The sequence below is a fragment of the Patiria miniata genome, unplaced genomic scaffold (genome assembly GCF_015706575.1).
Source record: "Patiria miniata isolate m_02_andy unplaced genomic scaffold, ASM1570657v1 HiC_scaffold_30, whole genome shotgun sequence".
NCBI classification, from domain to species: Eukaryota; Metazoa; Echinodermata; class Asteroidea; order Valvatida; family Asterinidae; genus Patiria; species Patiria miniata.
The window spans coordinates 5,622,710-5,647,285 of record NW_024037070.1 but is presented as its reverse complement, the minus strand read 5'-3'; the positions used below and the strand labels follow the sequence as shown (position 1 = coordinate 5,647,285).

The 24,576-nt window shown below is 40.0% G+C and overlaps 2 protein-coding genes across 5 annotated transcripts in view; one reads left to right on the top strand and one right to left on the bottom strand.

Annotated features, from left to right (window-relative positions):
• Positions 1 to 20,914, bottom strand: part of LOC119739540 (puratrophin-1-like) — a 105,443-nt gene extending 84,529 nt beyond the window's left edge. For 2 of the 4 annotated variants that reach the window (XM_038214515.1, XM_038214519.1), the window contains exons 1-2: positions 17,346 to 17,441; positions 16,148 to 16,372 (exon numbers count right to left, since the gene is read on the bottom strand). The gene's annotated coding sequence lies outside the window, so the exon portion shown is untranslated. Of the gene's footprint in view, positions 1 to 16,147; positions 16,373 to 17,321; positions 17,442 to 20,852 lie in introns of those variants that run through there. The other 2 variants (XM_038214518.1, XM_038214516.1) reach the window with 2 other exon arrangements.
• Positions 20,915 to 20,988: 74 nt separating this feature from the next.
• LOC119739539 (transmembrane protein 70 homolog, mitochondrial-like) lies at positions 20,989 to 23,888 on the top strand. The gene is made up of 2 exons (XM_038214514.1): positions 20,989 to 21,470; positions 23,009 to 23,888. Exons 1-2 carry the CDS (start codon positions 21,192 to 21,194, stop codon positions 23,600 to 23,602), a joined length of 873 nt encoding a protein of 290 aa, XP_038070442.1. The 5' UTR covers positions 20,989 to 21,191; the 3' UTR covers positions 23,603 to 23,888.
• Positions 23,889 to 24,576: the final 688 nt, after the last annotated feature.

Sequence of the window (24,576 nt, the reverse complement as noted above, 5' to 3'; positions counted from 1 at the left end):
TCTATGATAGATGTGCATCAGTTGAGATGATGACTTCCGATTTCAATCACAGCGTTAAGGATTTTGGAGGAAGACGACAGCAGGCAAACCTGCCAAGACGCAGATGTTGGATTTAGGAGTTGCATGCCGGGCAAATTATGAGAGGAGACAAACGCAATTTTTTTTTCTCCCAAGTGATGCACGGGTTAGCTACTTGTATACAATTTTGTGCAGTATACAGATCTGAAAAAAACATACATATTGTGTTGCATGCTGTACAGTGATGTATCAGTGAATGCTATTTTTTATTCAAAACATTTTCCAGACAGATAGCATCTGCATTTCTACACTGTATTTGATGTTGATGAACCTTTGTCCCAATCAACTTTATCCTAGTAACATAAATGCATATCTTTTACACCCCAAATTGATTATATTTCCCTCCGGGCCTACTCCTCGGAGAGAGAACATGCTTAAAGGTATAGTCCATCATTTGTAATTTGTGCATTTTGTTCGTTTGAAGCAACAAAAGTGCTCAAAACCTAAAGAAGGGTGCTGAACAACTAACCTGATGAACTTTCAGCTCAGCTTCAGCTGTATATTTCGAGAAAAACAACATTCTGGGATCTCGATTTCAAATCAAAAGTTGCTGAATCATGTTTTGAATTGGGCCTGAATTCAGCGTCCGAGACACGTTCGCACTAGCCAATTGCAGCTACGCGATGTCGCGCACCCATCCACAAAATTATAACAACCGCACGCACGTGTGCGTCGTGCCAACGCTTGCGCGCGCTTCGCCGAATAAATAAAACCGAACTACTAACGGAAATTTCCAACGGTGCTTCTTAAGCCACACCGTTAGAAAGGCCTTCTTTCGTTGACTTCTTCAAAAAGACAGCTTGCCAGAAAGAATAATTTCACAGGGAGTTTAGTCCCCTTACTATCTTTCAACCAAGTATGTTTTTCAACAATAATTACGCCAGTTACTTTTTGGATAGACTCTGCAAATGATGGACTCTGGCTTTAATGTACATGTACTATTAGTAGTGGAAGAAATCAGAGATTTCAAAAGCCAGTTATCCTATTTTTTTTCAAACCAAATAAAGGCAAATATATCTGATTTCACCGGAAGTTCCAATTCAGCTCACAGTCACGCCTACAAATTGTGACGAGTGAGGTGCCGCATGAAATGCCCTACACGATAATTGGGTATTGTTTGCAGGAGTCAATGACCACTGGCCCTTGACAAAAACACTCCAAAGTTGATTTGGTGAAAAAATAGGCGGGAACTCTCTGACCAGTCGCCCTAGTAGAGGACTGCAAGCAAGTGAATGCAGATGCAGTCACCGTACCGGTACATTGTTCACCATGGAGCAAATTACTGGATGTTTCAGATATTTACTTAAATAGCTTGTCAACAACAAAATGGAAGGCTTAATTTTGTTATGGTTGGTTTCGAATGTCAGGTTTCAAAATCTGAACCGAATAGTGGAATTCAAATTGAATTTTTGAAAAATCTGGATTTTAATCCCACCTCACCACTAACATGTTCTGCTCAAGTTAGCATCCGAGTCAAAATGAAAGAGGAATTGAGTATGCTGCACAGGATTTTATTTTGCAAAATAACCTACCTTTCATCGATTACAGAAATCTTCAAGCAACATTTAATAAGAATTACGTAGATTCATCAGCGCTTCAAATAATACACTATCAAGTGTTTCCTCTCGAAGACTATTGGATACAGGTACACAAAAATAGATTTGGCCCCCCTGGCCTGACAGGATCAAAGGTCGCTTCCTGGGGTTGACCTGGGGTCACCAATGTTTGGATTGCAGGTTACTATGGTTCAGCACATGAGCCTGTCTAAATCCACAAACTTTCATCATCAAACAATGCTAGCACATAGGCCTAACACTCGAACACCCATTCACCCCATCCATTCTAACAATTTTATTTTTCCTGAAACCAAAGGCCAACACCCAGTATCCTCTGACTGTGTCACTGACTGACATCCAACTGGCTGACTGACTGATTGCCTGACTAAGTTGAGTATACGGTACCTAATGCAATGAACGGATTCTTTTTATATTGTAAATTAATCATCACATCTCTCAAATTCTAAAACTCCCAAAAATTGTTTTTCCACAAGATTTAAAGTGATGAAAGGCTTTGCTTCTTGGGCAGGAACCAAAGCAGACACAGATGGTAAAATCTATTCAAATTGATCGCATCACTCAAATTCTCAAACTCAAAAAATAAAAAAAATAAAAAAACAATGGATTTAAAGCGATGTGCGGCTTCTCCCAATTAGGTGCTTGATTTGTGAACACATTGGCATGTATTTCAATTAATAAAGGTCTACTTATTTATGAATGAAAACATGTTAAGACATATTAACCAAGACAGTTTGGTCTTTACTTCAAACACTGCAAACAAAAATGTAACGTGGCACCTCTCTTTCGAACAGATTGCAACCAACACAGAGGTTTTAGAAACCAACTTCTTAGGTTCTTGAAAAAATGACAAGATCTTCGATCCAACGCTGACGTTAGTACTAAAGCACATACCTGTAACTGCTTTTGAGAAAATTACATGAGCGTGGGAGTGGGACATAGAATTCTTCACATTACAATCAGCTTGCCTGTGTTGCTCCCCTTCAAAGTTGTTGTGTCTAGGCGACCGAACACAAAATCAGAAGAGCTGGAGTGTGAAAGGCCTATAGCGGCGGCCGGGTGCCGTAACGCATCAACTAACAAGATGAAATGGGGAAATGTAACCCTGGGATGATTTTATAACTTGTACAGTATGCACAATGCGTGCAGGTCACTCTTCCCCAAACGCCTATGGAAAGAGTGACTCAAAGAAGACCGGTACTTGGGCTTTTATTTTTAGTACTCTATGACAACCTAATAGTGGGGTGCTGTGGTCCAATGGTTACGATGTTTGACTCGTGTGCCGTGGTACATGGGTTCGAATCCTGACCGTGGGAACATGGTGCTTGTGCTCTTGAGCAAGGCACTTTACCATTATTGCTTCGTCCTTCAGATGGGACGTAAAGCCGTAGGTCCCGTGTGTTGTGTAATGCACGTTAAAGAACTCAGTAACACTTATCGCTAAGAGAAGGGGTTTGCCCCGGTGTTTCTGGCAGTGGCTGCAATATGCGCCGCAGCACCTTGTAAACCCTTATAAGGTGCTACATAATGGGTCTCATATTTCTCATAAACTTTATTTACCTTTCTTTAACCCTAACCCACCTCACTCCTCCAAAATTCTCCTGGCTGTTTTGGAGGATTCTAGAGGATTGCGGATGAATGGTGATTGAATCAAATGAGGATTCTGGAGGATTGAGGATGAATGGTGATTGAAGCACATGAGGATTTTGGAGGATTGAGGATGAATGGTGAATGAAGCACAAGAGGATTTTGGAGGATTGAGGATGAATGCATTTTGAGGCAGGACTGTCTGATGATTTTGAAGGATTTGGCGTTGGTTATCCTTCATTTAAACACGAGTGCAAAGTTTTGGGATGAGGAGGATTTTGGAGGATTGAGGATGAATGCATTTTGAGGCAGGACTGTCTGACAATTTTGAAAAATTTAGGCGGAGTTGAAAAATTTTGGAGGATTTTGGAGGATTGAGGATGGTTGTAAGCAACAAGGGCCTAGGGGGTTAGGGTTAATAATAGACATATCTCCAGCGCCTTGAGTACCTAATTGTTGGTAGATACGTGCGCTATATAAGACTCCGATATTATTATTATTATTATTATTAATCAATAAGTTTTTCCTGGACTAAAGTCTCCTCTTCAGAACATCACCCCTTCCCCGCCCCAATACTCTCATGGCCACAAAACTGTCATAAAACACACACACAATTTTCAAACGGAAAAGTCTTCGCAGATATCGATCGATCAAACTCAAAATGTTCTCGTCCTCGACTATGGCTAAACCAAAGTGAAAAAAAGAGTGAGAAGTCAACCGAGTCAAACCTCTGTGGAAGATGGGATGTACATGTATGGAAAATGAGGTCAAAGAAAATTGAGCGGGGAAAAAAGGACAAACAATATTTAACACAAGCATGATCACAATCGTTATCTTGTCTGTGGTAGGCCTATCGTTCATCAATTGATACAAAGGCAAACACCACTAACACCAAAAGAAATTTGTAAAAAGAAATCATCCGATCGAGACAAGGTCTTCGGAAAGGAGCAGCTGACCATATCTCCACAATCCCCCTGCAGAAACGGCAGTGAGAAAAATGCCTGTATCGGCATTCTTCATGAGCGCATTACCGTAGCAAATTACAATCGGAAGCATTTCAAAAGCAGTTAGATTCGCTCTAAAAGGTCTCTTATAGTGGTATAATCTGCGGTCCCCCCGGGTACGGCCACAGCACAATGCAACGGTAACTTGCAGTGGACCATCCATATAATCCACGGAATAATCCTGCATGACGGTTTTTGTTGGAAGTTTGAATTTAAAGGACGGAAGTATTTTACATGGAATACCTGAGGGAACATGGCATTGATGGCCCTAAATATGAATGAAAAGGACAGTCTCGCACCAGATTCCACAAGTAAAGCAGCCAAAAAAAAATTCATCAAAATTTTAGTTGTATTTTGAATATAAATTAATACATTAAGAAGAAAATCAGTATTAATAAAGATGTTTTGAACAAAGCATAGCAGCTGGGTCAATGATACAAAATTACAAAAAAAATCCAGCTTGCAAGAGGTTCAGTAAAGCAGTCATTTAATTAAATACAATAAAAATAATCCTCTTTTCCCCTTGAAAACCTCATACAGAAAAGCACCCCCCCCCCCTGAATTTCTTTATGCAAGTTCATAACCAATATGATGGATAAAACAAAATCTTTCAACAGGTCTCAGACCAGTTAATCAACTTGCTAAGATACCGGTACATGTACTTACCCAAATGTATCATGTAATACCCTGGCAGAGAATCTCCACCTCATCTACGCATCACACCACCAACCCAATGCTCCGACTGCCAGATTTTTGTTAAGTCCATGTTCATGAGTCATTTGTGTCATATGACTTTGTGTCCCCAGATCGACCAACTGCCCGAACACACCCCCCCCCCCAACCTCTGTATGCAATATGATTGTTTCATAATCATGTGTGCAACTGTTGTAATTATTGAAAATCAAAGCTCTTTGCAAGACTAGGAATCTGAGTCATAGCAAGCAGCCTTTGTGGAAGTTCCTCAATTTAGGTCATCAAGGACTACATTTCCCTGTGACATAACCTTTCCTGTTACTCCCTGCACTATGTATTTTCAAATTCCAATTTTTTTTGGAATGACAGTTTGTCGAATGGGGTGATTTTTTGCAGCACTAAGAGCGACAGTTATGGGTTTTCCGACTAAGGTTTGTCTTAAAAATTTGATCGGCTAAGTCGCCTGTTTTTAGTTAATTATGTATGATTCTTTAGTTCCTGGGAACTATTAGCTGCACTTCGCTCACTTGAACTGCAAGTAGTACAATTTGTTTCCCAAATGTCAACCCGTCAAAGGGCAGGTTTTAAAAGCTCACTTGCGGAGCACTGTGGTCCAATGGTTCAACAAGGAACAGGGTGCTTAATGGTGTTCTTGGGCAAGACACTTTACAACAATTGCCTCTCTCTACCAAGAAGTATACCATAAATGGGTACCGGAACCTGTGGAGGCAGAGACCAGACTGTGCTGATGCCTTGATGAACAGGGGTAATAATTGAGAAGCGATTTGAGACCTTTTATAAAGTGCTATATAATATAAGCCCCACATTATTATTATATTTTTGCTTCAACCAAATATAAATGTTGTCCTTTGTTTAATAATTTGATATTAAACTTAACCTGTAATATTGTATTTCAACTTATTGTAAGGCCAAAAAAAATTAGTTCTGCTTCCGATTTTCTTCTCTTTTTTTTTGCCAATTTTTTTTGTGTACAATCATATGGAGGCATCTGCGTGTAGTCAATGGTAAAACTTAGAAATTGATGGTTTTGGGTGTATTTTCCTCATTTTTCCCATAAAAAAATTAGGGTAGGGGCTGTCAAAATAGGGAAGGTAGGGAAACCGGAAGCAGAATTTTTTTTTTGGGGGGCCTAAACACTGTACTGATACATTTTCCAAGGATGCAATGAAATAAATGTACTATTCAATCAATCAATCAACCAATGACAGCATAAAGAAAGAATCTGACCATTTAACAGTAAATGGCATCGTGCATGGATAAACTCCCGCCAAAAAAGAATCCTCAGTTTTAATCCTGCTTCAAAACTACCCACCCAATGTTGCGTGAGGTCATTCACCAAACTGAAATCCAAGCAAATGCCTTTCAAATCAATAACAATAAGGTTCTTTTTTGTCAAACTCCCAACAAAAATCACAGTGTTTATTTTGCCGTATGTGACAAAAAGGTACAAAAAAGGAGTGAGATATTTAAGAACCTTTCAAAATTTTTATCCCCGCATCCTCCAGACCTGCGGTATAAGAGGATTGGAACCGAAGAGGTGAGCAAGATTAAGAGGACGTTTGCCTCAGTTTTTTTGATTGAGGAGAGCAGTTTTTCAACAAGGACTGCCTTGGAAGGCCTACACTCGAGCTGTTTGACCAACATACTTTGAGGAGGGATCATCCCTTCCATTGTCTCTTACACCTTCTCAGCTTTTTTGTTTCCCCAAATCCCAGCAGGATAAGTCAGAGCGTCTCAAACGGTGAATCGACCACCGAGGTTATTTGTAGATTCAGCTCACTGTAGTAAATTTTGCTCACTGTAGTGAATACAGCTCACTGTAGTTGCCTGCACAGATTTGATGGGCTTAATTCTGAGCTGGAGAAAAGGAGAACCGACTTATCTTTGATGCAACAGCTTTAAAAGCGCCACATCAAAGATGCTAAAGACCTGAACACAAAGGGGTAACAGCAATATGAAGGCTTGGTTCGGACTATTTTAAGGAGTAAAGAATAGGACAAGCGGAAAGCCTCCAATGACGTTTCCTGAACTAAGCTGTTGCCAAAGTGGGACAAATCAAGGAATTAAAAAGAGGTAGAATTAATGAAAAGCAAAGTAGGCCTGATGCAAAGTAATGCACAGTTGTACAGGTAAGAACGTGGCAGATTGGAGGCAGAGAACAGGGACAAAGCAGAGAAGAGCAAATCAGTGCACTGCTGCTCATTGGGCCAATGAAACATTCCAAAGACCATCTCAGCTCCCTGGGGAGTAGACAGCTTGATGCTGCCATTTACCTGCCCTCACAGGTACCCAATTACTCCTGGGTGCATGGAGAGAAGCAATGAGTGACAAAGTGCCTTGCCCAAGAGCACAAGCACCATAACCCCAGGCTGGACTCAAACCTACAACCTGCAGAATTACCCGCAGACCACGAATTCAATGCTCCAGACCACGAGGCCACTGCACTCCACAGAGGAAATTTTCTGAGGAAAAGATTTTGCGACAAAAAAATGCAGCTACGTATTAGCAGACCAGAGATAAAAAAAAACAACAACAGAGAAGCTGAACAAAACATTGCGGACACACAAAGCATGCATGAAGAGCAATTTCACAAGACATTTGAATCTAATCATATGGGCCTTATTCATGAGTCGGCCATATTGGATTGAGAGTGAGGTAAAATCTTCATTTTTGGAACTTGTGTAGAGAAATGAAAGCAATGACGCTACAAATTAACACCAGTCTGCTCCGATGAATAATTGAAAATTTGTGATGAAACATACCCTAATGTTTTAAGCCACATTTACAAAAAAAATGAAAGTGAGGCTCTAGTGAATAAATAGTCTGGCACCGTCCTATTCAACAGTTCATAATTTATACATTCAGGGAACACGACAAAAATGGCCAACTTGTGCATAAGGCCCATGACAAGAATGTTTGGTACACGTTACCAAACAACAACAAAAAACACTCACAAAACCTCAAAGTTCCTTGCAGTTCGAGTTCAGTGTAACTCACTCATTCATTCTTCTCGAACAAACAGTTAATGGTCTCCTCATTTCAGTATGCTGTACAAGTTTAAAAAGTTCATAAGTTCCCTATACATGTACAGGTCTACATGTACTTTGTTCTCTCTAAATCCTAAAACAGGTTGAAAGAAATGGTCAACACAATTTGGTTTCCCTGAAAGACAATGTTCCTGTTCCAACAGTCCTCCTAAAAAAAGAAAGTTGATTTCCACCAAGGCTTGTTTAAGTCCTCTTTTTCAAGGTATTATTCTAAATCTATAGACACAAGACAGTCAAAAGCCGGTGCTGAGAGAAGGCTGGTTACTTTCCACAGTGTAATATGGGAGCGCAAGCAACAGGTTGGTTTACGATGCCTACAAGTAGTTTGCTTTGTTTTGTTATGCTGTTTGAGATAAGTAAATTTATACAGTGAATTGTTTTCATTCTAGACATGCCTTGGCAAATGCTGTTGTGGTTTCAAACGATTTTTTCTTCTTCAAAACCTGCATGTGAAAACTATCACCCAGTCAGGTTGTTATTACAAAACAAACCTCCATGTAGCAATTTTAGAAAAATGTGTAAAAAAAATGTAAAGGGGCAATTATCTTGGTATTTGTAATTTACTGTTCTTGTTTGTTCCTTATTCCTGAACAAGTTTTGTTAATACCGGTACTGAAAACAAAATCATGTTCATATTGTACACTTTTGCTGGCCACAGCTAGAGGACCAACCTCGTGTCCTCTTTATCTCACTGACTGACTGTCACTTGTGGCTTAGACTGGTTACCGACTGGTGAAGAGAGCCGGGCAGTGCTATCTTATAGGATTCCCCTCTGACGCCAACCCATGGGCTAAACTTGGCTCAATGTGTAGACCATGCATATCACTGGATGCGTGAACAGATTTTCAGTGAATAGCCAATTTTGAGGCAATTCAATAGAATTGTGCGCTCTGGGACCAGCTTTATTAGGCTTGCTCAAATTTTCACACTTGAAAATTTTCCACCATGCGCCAACCCTGCGTCAACCCTCAGATTGATTTCGCCCCGGGTTGAACTCAACCCTGCTCCAGACCAGGGTTGAGATTTTTCAACCCGGGTTGAAACTCTCGCCTTGGTTCAAAACCGTAGTAACCAAGTGAAAGAAGCTCGGTTTGCACGAAACTATTGTGAAATGATGCGAGGTTGAACGCGGGATTGAAAAATAAAAAAAGTCAACCTGGGGCGGCACTGGGTTCGCCCAGGGTTGAGTTCAACCCGGGTTGAGAGGCTCTAGTGTGAAAAGGCCTACTATTTACTATTAATCACCCAGATCTGTTTGATGCATGTAATCCTTTTGCAGAATCTAAAATAAAAGACAAAAACCGGCTTGGTACCTTTGAGATTGGTGCCACTGGACAATGTTGTACATTGTACATTGTCAATGTTGGGCGCGATCGGTCAATCTGCGCGATCAGTCAATCACGCAGAAATGTGTTGCTCAATATCCCACGATACCTCGATGTGTATCGCTACCGGTACTGTAGAATATCTCGGATTTTACTTACCTTTTTAAAAACGTTCTCCAGAGCAATGAATTACAAAGAATAGGTGTTTGACTGGTGGCAACGCGATCAACCAATAGCATCATGATCAACTGATAGCGCACAGCGATCGACCTATCACGTACTAGGCCTATCGCGTAATCGACCGATTGCGTTCAACATCAATTTATGGAGCAAGGTTCCAAGCTCCAAGTTCGAGCGCAATGACCCATTAATGGAACAATCTCATGTGTCCACTGCTATGCAGCTGAAAGTACACCAAGTGCAAAGGGCACTGGCATCAAATTTTTAGTGAAAAAATTTCTCTTTGCAGTAAATTAATATGGGGGCAAAACACAATACCTGACTTCATTAGCTGAAGTCTATTTTTAAGAGACCTGCCAATTACCAGGGATCAACTTTATGCAGCTGCTTAGCAAAGAAAGTTTGCTACCTACAAAAAGTTGCTTAGCAAAAGTGGGTTACCGGCCAAAATCTCATGCAATGTGTATTGATTTTTAGGGTTACACCTCTATGTTCCGACACCCCTATGTTCCGACTGCACATATTCCTATTCCTAACCCTAACCCTAACCCTAACCCTAACCGGGAGTAACACAATCTAGGTTGTCGGAACATAGGGGTGTCGGAACATAGAGCAGTCACCGATTTTTAGTTGGCTCCAAGGTATCGGTAATTCATGCTTAACACACATATGCATGTACATACTTGGTAAGCATATATCACCAATAGCAGTGCCATGAATTGCAGCCCAGGTAGCTTTTGGTAGAAATACTTCAAGTCAAATCTAGTGTTGAGCTGGAATGCACAATAACTTTTTTTTAAATGTACTGGTTGTTACGAAGCAGAAAAAAAAGCTGCACAAGATTTCCAGAAATGTTCACTTTACTTTTGTCACAACCAATTTGAATGCACTTTCGAAACTTTTTTAGGGGAAAGAAAATCAACCCCTGGGGAATTCCGATGACAGATCACATGCAGACTGAACACCCACCGAGCTCCTGAAAAGGTTTCAGTTTGGGTCATAGCCGCCCCGCATCGAATCTGGCCCACATAGTAGGTTTGAGCTTGAAATTATGAATGGATGGTTGAGTCCTTGGACATCACATGGTAGACCTACCAGGAAGCAATAAGGGAAGTGATCATCTGGCTAGTTAACAGGAACAACATGGATTGTCTGAAGTCCTAGACATCACTATAGGCCTACCATCTGTTGGGCTACTGACTCCCCCCCCCCCCCCCCAAAGTATGTTTTCCATTTCTGGAGATCATCAAATTGTTTCCTTCCTCCTCCATCACGAGTGTCTTGTTTTGGATGTTCACTGCTCAATAAGTGTTGTATTCTGTCAAACAATTCTGCTGCATAATTTGAAAGCTGTACACATGTAAATCTGACACAAAATGGAAAATGTCTACACAAATTATTTACTTCCAGAGCCTTTTTCCCTTCTTTTTTGTGCCTACTGTAAAGGGTTTCCCAACTAAGTGATTTCCAGTTCAATTTCAAAAGGTTTTTCCAAACAGCTGAATTCTCTTGCCAAAGATAAATTCTGTTAATTCAGTCCTGTTTGGGGGAAGCTACTATACTTCCTTTACACTGTGCTTCAGGCCTCCCCCCCCCCCAAGTACATGTTTACATTTACCTCTTTTAATTGGATGCAATTTATTCAAATTAAAGAAAAGATCATAAAACAAGTGATACTCACACCTGCAATTTTAAGTGTCCCAAACTTACATGCATTTGTACGTGTGGCTTCCTTAAAACTGCTGCTATTTAAACAGTCAAAGACAGTCAAAATTGACTTCCACTTCCCCTGCTAACAAAGGCTAGTCACCAGCAGTCACATCATATGTTCAGCAAGCACAGTGACGAGTCAAACTGGGTCACGGACAAAGCAGGCAAATTGTGGACACAGCTGTTTTATCACTCACCTGGAGTCAAGCATACATGTAGCTGTATCAAGTGACTTAAACAGTCCCAGCCAGTCAATCCTGCTTTATGTAGGCTGGGAATTCTTAACTGTCGCTTGTTTGATTTTGACTGAAAGGACTACTTGGCACAGAATGTATGTTTGGGATTGTTTGCATAGGAGGGTTAATGAGGGACAAATTGAATTGGAACAAGCAAAGAACAAGGTGCTTTGAGAATTGGCTGATCTGGAGAAATTTGGTTACAACTTCAACCCAAATGATTAATACTTTTATTTTACATTTTGTCGCTTCGAGTTTCCCGGGTTACACATGTACAAGTTGAAAGCTACACATCACCACCTCGGCCACCAAAAACCTTGCAATGCCAACTCGCTGGATAGAAAACCTGGAGTAACAGGCAATATACTGCCCTCGTTGAAAGACACGGTCAGCTTTGATTATTTACTCAGTTTTACAAGATTTTGTTCACAGCCCTCAAAAACTTGTCAGAGAAACATCGGAGGGTCTGCAAGCATTTTTACATACATGTGTAGGTTAGTTCTGGGTACAATCCTATGATGATAATAAAGGGGAAAATTCTTTGTAGGATAATTCTTTCCTTTAATTACCAAATAAGGAGAGATGAAATTAACTACAAAGTGACAGTCCCCACTCGCATGACGTCTACAAACAAATGCAGTAAAATGCAATTTTGTACTATTCGCCATCAAAACAAACTGACTATGCAGACAAGAATTTTGACCCAACAACTTTTTGGAGGGAAGCTTGTCAAACAATTTTTCATTTTTAGATGGTAAATATGTCATGCGCTGATTTATATGACAACACAGATGTCCTTGTACGTGCATGTAAGATTTTCCTTTAATTCTTCACTAGCTATCTGCGAATTTAGGAACAGATTGTAAATATGTCATTGTTAATTATCATAACACAGATGTGTTATTCAATTCCGAGACATTCTTCCTCACAATAGCCACACTGGGAGATTCGTTAAAAAGTTAAAGGAGGGATGACAAATGTGTTCTATGGAATGCGCTGTGTTATTTCAGTCGTAAATTATGACTTGAGAAGTTGAGATGAACAGATGTTGTTTTTTTTTATTTTTTATTTTGTTATACTTTTAAGGTGCTTTATTTCACTGAAAAGAACTGTGAAAACTGTTGCTGTCTTTCCCTTACTTTTGCTTGAAACTGGAAGAAAAAGAACTGAGAGAAGGGAAACCATACTCAGGATACTGCAAATGACAATTCAATCTTCACATGAATTCAATTTTAAAAAAATGATAAATCCATTAGGAACAATCTCCAGACTGTATCTTCATGAGCAGATTCTGGAATGAATGTTGCAACCTGACGCCACTTTTTTCTTCTCAATATACCGGTTTATCATGTATATCATCTCAATATGGGTCCTGGCTCTATGGTCATTGCAAACATGTCAAAAAAGACATGAATCTGGGACTGAGAAACATTTCCAATTTTGTTAAGAAATTTTCTTGACTCTCCATTGACTTTGTAATTGTACACAAAGTTCTGCTTAAGTGGTGTCTGGATACTACATTCTTTCCCAGATTTTCCCCAAAACTCCACACACCATGGTACTTTCTGGAGTGACTATTTTGTCTTGTCGCATAACAGTTTTTGTTTCTGTTATTGTAAACTTTCAACGCTATAATACAGGTACACAATGATTCATACAAAAGGTAACCTATCCTTAAAAATTCTTTCTAAACTTAATATTTTGTACATAGTGTGAGTGTACAGTCAATGCAGCAGGCAATACTTACCAAGATTCTTCTCACCAGAGGACGAATGGCTCGATAAGCCGATCTGACAATGGCTCGAAACATAATTGGATAAAAATAAAATGACCACTGAATGACAGATATAACAGGCCCAGGTCATTCCTTCACGGAGTCAACTTTGGAGTTTGAAGTCATTTTTTCCAACAGATAACTCAAAAATTCTGATGTTCTCCAGTTCACAAATGTACCACTTGTCATCAACTGGTCCACGTAAAGCAATCAAGAGTAGTACAAACTCTGTGATCAAGTAATCATATCCTGTTTTAGAAATTGAGGTATGCTAGTTGAAACTCAATCCAAGATATAATCCTCCCTCTTGTCTGTTCCACCCACACACACGGCTTGCGGTTTTTGGAGTTGACCCAACAACTCTTTTTTAATCCATCCTTGATACGGAGTAATGATGTGACCTGATATCAAAAGTGCATGCCGGCACTGCGGTCAAACCACAGAACAAGCCTATTGAAGAATTTGAAGATCCTCAGCTTGGAATATATTCATCAGAGAGACGGTTTGAGCATGGAGTACGCGTGTGGTGATGCAAGAGTTGGCGCTGTTTATCTCTCGAAGCAGAAGTATGTGATGGTCCTTCGGTGTCTTTGTGCAGCCCCTTGCAGATGGGCGCAAGCATCAGATAAAAAAGAGCGACCAGAAAAAAAAGCCTTTCTTGAGCTGAAAGGACTGACACAAAAGCCCCCACAGACACCATTCACAAAAGAAACAAACTACTGCTTCTTCCAAATAAATCTGGGAGCCACACATGCCATTCAGTGAATAAGGATTATCAATAGGCCATATCTCTGTGCACGCTGCTTAAACTGGAAGGACATCATGCTCAAGACTTTGGAGGGAACACAGAACCTTCTTGTTATGCATGAGTGACCTCTGCGGTAGTAGTGTGTGGCACGGTGGCATGGAGTGCAGAGTCTGTGTACACTACCGCTCAAGGACTCTACTTGTAACCAATGATGGGTCTCACATGTTCCACAGCGCAGCGTGTGAGGAGAGCTGGCTGACAGAGACACTGGTGATGCATGTGATGATGTCCCACTACCGGTACTTGGAGGGGGGGGGGGGGAATGGGGAATCAGACCAGTGTTTGGCCCCAGGATGGGATTAGCGTGATACTGGGATCTCATCAAGGGATGCCTTTGTTCATCAACCAGGGCTAAGCACCTGCCCCTAGTCATGGACTGAACTCTCTTCTGTAATGGTTCTTGAGGGAAAGAAATTTGGCAAATTGGGTGGAAAAACTGGAAGCAGATGGACTTGTCCTCAGCAGAAGTTATCCGTGAAATTGAAAGTGGGGAAAGATTGTAATCCCCTCTCTCCCCACTGGTGGTATTGGGACAGTTCTTAGTGAAAATCTGAACTGATTACATTTCTTTCATCAAAAATGAAAAACGATTGCAAAAGACCCTTTGGCAGGGCAGGGCCAAATTCCCTGTGAAAATAAAAAGTGATTACTATACTAACTAAAAAATCAAAACTGATTACATTTTTTTTTATCAGACATGTTTTTATAGCACGTTATCTTTGAAAATTGAATGTTGGGTAAATTGTCAGACCCCAATGGCATTGTAAAGGAAATTCTGAGTGAGAATCTGAATTGATGACATTTTCTTCATCCGACTGTGTATGCATCTTTAGTCTTTGGTCAATACGTTGTTATTGTTGTAGATACCCGATAAACTAGAACTCCTAATCCACAAAAAAACAACCAATGCGCTCAGTAGGCTATATTGAGCCCAAGAAAACTAAAAGATGTGGAGTCAACCCCAGTGACTTCCCAATCAACTTTGTGGTTTTTGTTTCTGAATCACAGCCAGCTCACTCAGAGCAGTCTATAGAAATGTCCAGTGATTACCAGGACATGAAAAGCCTGCAGACAAAAATCCTGCCAGGAGTAACTCCACAACTGGATTTGTGGTCATGGCAAGTAAGGCCAAAAAAAAAAAATATTCGGTCTCTGGTCAGACCAAAGTTCCGGAATTGACGCGGCCACGCGGCTTTTTTTTTTTTTTTTTGGTTTTTTTTTTCTCTTTAAGCTTGGATTGTACAGACAAGGTGGGTACTATTTTGCTTTTTTGGTGTCCTCATGTACATTGGTGTCCTCCATAATTTGCCTAGGTGCTTTCGATCATTTGCCTTGGTGCAATTTCCCATTCCTTCGTGCTCTTTGGTAAAAAAATTGAGGAGGTGCGGAAATAGAGGGCGCTGTTGGAGCTACCGCGGAACATTTTGGAGAAAAAAAAAGATCGACGCGCATGATTAAAATCGACGCGCGTGCTGACCAGAGACCGACTTATTTTTTTTTTTTGGCCTAATCCTCTTCCGGTGATATAATGATGAACAAAAAAGTGAAAGAACTTCAAAAAGAAGTATAATGATGAATCAATTGTGCTTATATTTACTACTGCCTTTGTGACTAAGCAAGGATAAAGATTCCTCTGTTGTATACAGAAAAATTCTAGACCTCAATTTTGAAATTTCAGGAGACGGTTGGACAAATTTGGGGTATGAAGGTTACCAGACTTTGAGGAACTGATTTTGTTTAAACTCATATTGAAAGAAATTTCAAAACAGTTTCTGGAAAGATTTGAAAGGACGATAAGATGGTCTCATAAAAATGTTGCATTTGGGAAACTAGCAAGTTTTATTTCTAGAAACTCTTTCTAGAAACAAGCAAAGGCCAATGAGACAGATTCTTTTAATTTTTATAATTTTCAAAAAATTGAATAAAAAAAAAGAGCATTTAAGGACCACGAACTTAAAAAAGTGGCGTTTCTCTAAAACTGCCCATTTTTTGTTGTTTTAAAAATCTTTTCAAACGAACAGTTGTGACCAATTTTTGTCATTTCTATGAATCAATCTTTGAGTACATTTGAAATAAACTGATATGTACAAAAACAGAGGCCCGAGGTTACCTTGCAATGGCATCCTTGTGTTGGGAAGTCCAAGGTTAAGTGACTAGGAGGCTACAAACAGAACAACGACATCTTCAAATAGTTCCTCACTTGTGTCTGGTTCCAGGACTGCATCGGAGCTTTCTCTCTCAGGCCCTGTCTGAAAGTCGAGTCCAGGTACGTGACAGGTTTTGAGTGTCATCAAAGTATAAATGTAGGGTCCAATTTCACAGAAGAAATGTATGCCTACACACAAAAAAGATGCAAAATGGCACGATTAGGCCAAAACAAAAAAAGTCTCCAGTTTCTGGTATGCGCGTGTCGCCGTAGCCATGCGCATCGGCAAAATGAGAAAAAAAAATTTCAATGAAAGATGATGTCTCAAAACCGCCAAACTCACTGATTTGACTGGAATCCTGCTGCTGCACAATTTTAATGTGTTTTTAGATGGGGTTACGATCGAGAATAAGCTTTATGTGGCCTCTCTGGACTCCCATACATGTATATTTGCACTAAATTTAGTCGGGTACCATTTCCAAAAATGTGTCACTTGACACATCATTGGAAAAAAACTTCTTTTATTGTTTTGGGTTCATACTATAGATGTTCCCCAATACCAATGTTCCCCGAAATCCTTACCCTAACCCTAACCCAACCCTAACCCTAATCCTAAGGATTTCGGGGAACATCGGTATTGGGGAACATCGGGTAGACCCCATTGTTTTTTGCAAGGTGACAGCATGCCAGAAGGAACAATTCACAGGGAGTTTAGTGTCATTACTATCTTTAAGTTTTTTTAACAGCATTTTGGTCAGTCACTTTTTGGATAGCTGCAAATGGTCCACTCTACCTTAACTACCTGTTTGACACAAACTGGCATATAATAATAGTTCCTCAAAAAGCGAACACCAAGTTATACTTGAGCTGGATGGAATGTGTACCTGTCACAGAGAAGAATTGACAGGTATCCATAGCACCTTAGAAAATATTGCAGAGAAGATTTTTTTTTTTTTGGCAATGCAGAATTTTCAGATTACTCACAAATTTAGTTTTGCTAGACACAAAATGAATGGCAGTTTCCTACACGAAATCACTCACTGAAAAAGTTACACAACATATGAAACCACATGATTCAGACTTAAAAGTTATGAATTGGACACTGTTTGAATATAAGGAAACAAAAAAAATAACCAACCTTGATCAAAACTTAAGACCCTACCTGAGACAAATTCTTCAACAAACTCTCAGCTAAATGCATGTACAACCAAGTGCCTACTACAGTCCACACATCTGGACGTTCACAGTTCATTTACAAGCTCTATACTTTACTGTTCTCGGTCATTCTTATCGTTCCATTATGTGGTTTTTGTCTGCTAAATCCTCCATCGGAATATTGATTTTCTCTCAGGCAGGGGGCATTCACGCTTTCAACGGAACATCAAAAGGATCCATGATTTGCCCCAGGCCATCTTATTAATTAATACAGCCATTCCAGGTACTCTACATAAACACCACAATGTATGTAAAGTTGTTGTAGGCCTACGAGTGCAAAAGTCTGAAAATGTGGACCTCGAATTGGCCCCAATAACGGGTGTGAGGGCCAAAACTTAAATGGCTCGAGCGAATTTTTCTTGGGAACATATTTTGTGCAACTTTACACTTCTCTTAGATGTATGACGATATTTGACATCTATTTTGGTTAATTTTATTGAAAAGTGCACTTCTTTAAACATTTAATAATTGTCTATGCTTTTATGGAAAACCGAGGGCGCTGCAAAGTGTTGCTGTGATGTTATTTCAGGAAGACACTGTTCAGTTTAGGGGTTTTCTGTTCAAATTGTTATGTGCACTAAAAATTTGCTCATTGAAAACATCTGTGAGAAAGGTTTTCTTATTGGCTTTCTGCCATGTACTGACACAACAGCGAATCACCAAAGAAAAGAAAATTTACAACAGCGAAATATCCAAAATTCTGGCAACTTTTGGTGCTGAAAATGCTGTGCCTGAAATGACAGCACACATTTGCTCATGAATATGGAAATTTGCCAAAAAAAACCCAACAACAAAAATATCCTTGTAAATGACAAAACAAAAATTGAAAACAGGATAAAATGGGTCGCAAAGGTGCATTTCCAAGGCCTGCATTAAAAAAAATAATTATATGAGCCCTTTAAAGTTTAAGAAAGTAAAAAATATCTAATATAAGATAATGCAACTACCGCTAAACATTTTCTTTTAATAAAAATATAAATCCAACTAGGCAAAGCTTTTACAGTAGACATAAAAATATACTATCATACTAGCTGGCCCAAGTCGTTAAAATGGTGCGGATGTCCAGTGATTTCTTGTAATTAATTTCAAGTTTTAGCCACAGTATGCGCTGCTAGGTGCCTCAAACACTGTTGCATTTTTTAACACCAATTTGTTTTTGAAAAGGATTAAGCCTAGTATAAATCAAACATCCCGATTGCTACAAACAACCCCAAATGACTAAGTCTGAGCCTTTTTAAATTAAAGGCTCTTTTTGTGTCCATTCAGTTTTGTGACTTTTCCAGCTTAAAAAAAGATGGACGCATACTAAACTTGAAAAAAAATGAGTGCCAGCTTTTATTAATGAGCAAGGATTCCTTTGCCCTTGTTAAGCCCAGTTGAAAGTCGGCCAAAACTAAATCATTTTCTTGACAAGATGTTATGCAAAAATGGGTAGTCTTGTAGTTAAAGGGAATGTACATCATTGGCTTTTGCTGTAATTTTCAGAAATGAACTATTTGAGGGGTTAGTATAATAGATCAAATATTGTTTAACTGACATGTTTGAAGTGTTGTGTTCGAAAATGCTTGAAAAACCAAGAAAAACACAACTGTTTATGTAGTCTGGTTCCCTGACTCCACTAAAGATAAAATGGATCAATTATAGATGTCGGAAAATTGTAAGATAAGGGAACCAGTCTAGCTGGCCTGCACCCGTTCATGAACATGTAACCAATAGCAAACAAAATTTGGACTGAAAAAAATTGTAAACTTGGAGCAGTAGTTGAAAAATAGTTAGGTTTTTCCAACGGTGGTCGGCCGACCACCGTTGGAAATGTATACAAAAATGCCATTTTCTGGAAAATAACTCGACACCAGGTGCCATAATTTTACAGGATGCTTTAGACTGTCATTTACCAACATCCTAGTAAGGTAATTCGTAAAAAGTTGATAGTTTTATTTTTCGATGTTTGCAAATGTTGTATATTCCCTTTAAGGACACAGGTCCCCTTTGTTACTTGCTCTGTCCAAAAATGACTGTCGCAAAAATGACTGTCAATTTTCCAAAATGACTTTTGCAGCCCCAAGCAGTCTGTTTTTTTTAATCAACTCTAGGATTTTGTGATTTTGTAAAATGCGACTTTTTTATCTGTTTTAGCACTTTAAGAGACGTGTGACTCACTCACAGCAGTTCATGCGCTGTCATCATTTCACCCCATCATTTTCCTGCCCTCATTCTACAAACTTAGGTCTGCTGATACTTACACTTATGAAAATAGCTGAAAATAGCTGAAAAAGGGTGTAAAGAAGCTGAACTTTGGAAATCTCCTATACTTTTGTACACAGCAAGGGAAAAAGCTGAAAAAATGACGAAATCCAAAACAAAAAAACCCCTGAAATCAGCTTTAAAGCTGAGATTTCACACCCCTGTACTTAATATGGTATTTTAAAGAACTACAAAATATAAAGTTACTTTTCCTGCAGGCAACTATTTAGGAAAGAATGTTGCAACCTGAAGCTGCTTTTTCTTCAAATATCATCTCAATGAAAGTCAGTCATTGCAAAAATGATAAGACATGAATCTGGGAGTAACATTCCAATTTTGTTAGGAAACATTTTCTTCACTCTCCGTAGACTTTGTACACAACCGCTGAAGTGGCGTCAGGTTGCAACATTCTTTCCACTATTTAGGTAAGTCCCAAAACATAAAAGTGTTTTTTTCGTTCTCTTACAGAATGGGGTGATATTCCTAAACTATACACCATTCACCAAAAATTCCTTTTAAAATGCCAACACTACCACCAACTTCCAAAAATCCAAGTTAGGAAAGTGTTTTTCTCAGTAAAAACTCACAATTTGTCCTTGCTTATTTTGACTTTTTAGGACATATTATCACTTTCTGATGGCTGATAAGTCATTTATGGGAAAAATTACTGATGGCCAGATATGGGAATTGGGATTAATCTTTCCAAAAAATGTTACCCCCTGACGTCACTTTTTTCTTCATAATCATATCATCTCAATGAAGGTCATTCATTGCAGAAATGATGAGACATGAATCTGAGACTGAGAAACATTTCCAATTTTTTAAGGAATAGCCCCATAATTAAATGTGGCCAATTTACTGGACTACCTCCGTAAATAAAGGCCTTTATTTACGGAGGTAGTCCAGTATTAAATTGGAAACAATATGGGGGCTAGGAAAGGTAGCTTGAGTATAAAACTCCAGCTGACATGCTCATATTCATTCACATGTAACATGTGAATGAATATGAGCATGTCAGCTGGAGTTACTCAAGCTAAAATAGGCCTAGGCCTAGGCCCTACTTAGTACTTAGAAAATTTTCTTGACTCTCCATTCATGCCATTAGACTTTGTACACAATCGCGGAAATGGCGTCAGGTTGCAACATTTTTCCAAATTGACTTTCAGGACCCAAGCTACACAAGCAAATTTACACAATGCTACAAATTTACCAATTATTTATGGGCGAAAAACGGACGAATTTTGACCCAATCCCCGGCACACAGACATAAACCGAATTTCACGGCGCGCTTCGGCACGATTTTCAAAATAGCGCCACCACCGTTTCATTTTAGTTAGACGGCAAACCCTACTTGGGATATTACGACTACGACGATTGGACAGGTCTCAAACTTTGTACCAATCGCTCTCGTTGTACGAAAACAGCCTTTCCAAGATGGCAGCGCCCATTGTAAAAGCAAGAGCTCGTGTCGTCGTGCACAGATTTATATGAGTGAATTCTTTCCATATTTCAAACTAGGCTGAACGTTATTGGAGGCAGAATTTGTCATATGAAATATAACTTGCTACCAAACATTAATACTGAACATAGATTTCTGAGGTCTTTTAAAATGCTGCAAAATCGATTGTTCGCGTTTTCAAAAAATGTATTGCCGATGTCGTCGGCAAGAAGTGTGCTAAACTCACGTTCCTTTTGCATACAAACGAGAGCACGACGTAATGTTTTTACCAGTCGTCACCTGACGGCCTCAAGAGTTCAGTCGATTCCAGTGTTTTGTCGAGTGCTGAATCAAACGTGGTTTGGAGATGGTCTTGAATTAGAATCTCAGGTAAGTCATGTTGATTATAGTTGTACATTAGCTGGAGTTACCCAGCCCTGAGTTTTATCATTGGGTTGTCTATTAGGGCTGGAGCGCATTTTTCTCGTAACTTGTAGTATTTGCAAAAAAAAATTGGAAAATGTTCAATTTTGTCCCCGTTACACACTAATTGCAACTGCAACTCACCCCAAACTTGCCTGGAATAACCATTACACAGGTCCTTGAAGTAAAAAACGATCCACGATGAAGATTCAGCCTACAATTGCAGTGAAAACAGGAGGAATAACCGCTAACCTGACAACCTTTCAGGCATGGCCAGGACTGCTATTGGTTTGTGCACAAAAAAAATTGTGCACAATGAATGGCGGTCGATTAACAGGCACAGAGAGCGATCGCTGTCAACTACTCGTTTTTTGCCGGCGCTGGCGTTGGCGCGTGACGTCACGCGGAAGCGTAACACCCGACGACTGTTTCATGCACTAGTATAAGGTTTACCACTCGCATCACAGCTTTGGTACTGGAACCGCAACCAATAGTGCATGAAACAGTCATCGGGTGTTACGCTTCCGCGTGACGTCACGCGCCAACGCCAGCGCAGCCGGCAAAAACGAGTAGTTGACAGCGATCGCTCTCTGTGCCTGTTAATCGACCGCCATTCATTGTACACAATTTTTTTTGTGCACAAACCAATAGCAGTCCTGGCCATGCCTGAAAGGTTGTCAGGTTAGCGGTTATTCCTCCTGTTTTCACTGCAATTGTAGGCTGAATCTTCATCGTGGATCGTTTTTTACTTCAAGGACCTGTGTAATGGTTATTCCAGGCAAGTTTGGGGTGAGTTGCAGTTGCAATTAGTGTGTAACGGGGACAAAATTGAACATTTTCCAAATTTTTTTTGCAAATACTACAAGTTACGAGAAAAATGCGCTCCAGCCCTAATAGACAACCCAATGATAAAACTCAGGGCTGGGTAACTCCAGCTAGTTGTACATCACAACACAATAGTGACAATGTTTACTTTGGGGGATATGGAATTAGTTTTCTGACAGTCTGATATTTTTAACATCCACTGGCACTGACTAGTAACATCATGATGCACCATTGTTCAATATGGAGCATCAGTTGGATATTCTATACCCATAACGTGCACTCATGATTTTTCTTTTATATAATTTTTTTCAAAATAAATTGCCACGTGACAGTGTCCAAGAAATTACATCCAGATATTTGCCGATCATGTAGTTACGGGCCCGGTTCCCTATAGAGAATGACAAAACACAACACGAAAATAAAGATGGCGATCACCACGATGTACCGTGAACGCGCAAGGTGCGCTGAATTGCACGGCACCAACCGTAAACCGCGTATGAAAATCGTAATTTCTACACCAAGAAACTGTTCAAATTTTGTTTAAAAGGGGTCATAAGAATTTAGGTTGGAAAGGTCATTTTTTAATGACACAAACGCCAGATCTATTTTTATGCTCCAATACAAATTATTTTCAGATTTAGGTCTATCTTATAATCCACATTTTTTTATTCAATGAATAGAATGTACGTACCCATCAGCCAGTACGAGGGCTGTCCACATCAGACTCTGTCCGAGGGCTTTTCTCCAAATCCACCGACAAGAAGTTGCCAGATCATAACCTCATCTACACGGGGCCTCTAAGCAACATGGTGAAGATGGTCAAGCTCTTCTCTCTGTCGACCAGCGGCATATCCTTGTTGATCATACAGATGATATTCATCTCCGGCGAGTCGGGGGCCATGAAGGTCCTCGGAGGCTCCATGGCCTCGTTCTTGTTCCTGACGCCGATCCTCCTCCACTGGGTCTGCAAGTCCTACACCACGCGGATGTACTACGATCCGACCACCGACACCTTCACCGCGAACACGGTGAGCTTCTTTTTGGCCACCCTCAGTCAGGACTTCAAGGTGGCTGACGTGGAGACCCCGGCCGTGCGTAACCTGATGACCTCAATCGTTGTGAAAGGCAAGCCGTTGCTGATTGATCCTCGGGCGTTCGTCCATCCCAATCACTACAGTCACCTCATGGGTTACGACAAGCTGCCGGACAACCTGACGGCGGAGGACATGAAGAAAGCCATGGCTGAGCTCTCGGATGAACAACAAAAAGACTGATGTTTGGATAGACAAGCAGTCTGACCTGTAGTTGGGCTATTGTAGAGGCCTGATTATGGACACCAAAACTATCTTTGCCTAATTTTATGGATTTAGAAAAGTAGAAAGTGCAGATTAATTTAATAAGCAAAAATCAGCCGAGTACAGATCACAATGTACACCCCATTAAATTTTGCCTGGTAACCTGTTCTTGCTACGGAAATATTTTCTGTGTTTAACAAATTTCTGTGCTTATTGGCTCCATGAAACTTGGCATGGACCATAGAGCTGTATTAAATTACTAGAGCGCTAACTCCTCATTCTTACATGTGGAGATACTTTGAAGCCATCCTGTGCGCAGACATTTTGAATTAATGTGCGTGTTTGTAGAACATAATGCAGGATAAAGTGAATTTTGAAAATGTACTCTAAATGCAACGCTCGTACGCAAACAACTTGAGCACATCATGATGGTTAAAAACGTCACAGCGACATCATCTGCTGCAGATCCACGCACGTGTTTGCGTTGTTTGGGCAAAGCAAAATGAAACGCTCATTTACTGATTGTGTGTTTTGGTTTTGAGCGTATCGGCTTCGAAAACGTACCTGTATAGAATACAAACGCAGCTATCAGTATGCAAATAGCTGTTCAAAAGCCGTATAAAATTTTGAGCTTTCCATAGGTTTGTGCACAAACATGGTTGGCCCAGCAGGCATCACTTTGTACATCGAGTCAACGCTCTCGTAATTTAATATAGCTCTATGGTATGGACTCGATGGATGACATGTTGTGGCTGGGCCACCCACAGGAGCTATTGTGTGAAGGACACTGTGCATTCATACGGTGCTTTATATGGTTCAGCATGATCAGTTTGCATCTCAATATAAATTCCATCAGGCTACACTCACTGTGCGCACAAGGATAGTGGTTGGAGAAATCCATGTTTTCAATCCAAATAACGGTTATCCGATTTCACCAGAAGTTGCCATCCAGC

What these genes read in the sequence shown, in the direction of transcription:
- LOC119739539 (XM_038214514.1), top strand. Translation starts at nt 21,192, where the DNA reads ATGAAATATAACTTGCTACCAAACATTAATACTGAACATAGATTTCTG. An exon ending in GTCTTGAATTAGAATCTCAG is followed by an intron (nt 21,471 to 23,008) that starts GTAAGTCATGTT and finishes TTCAATGAATAG; the next exon opens with AATGTACGTACCCATCAGCC.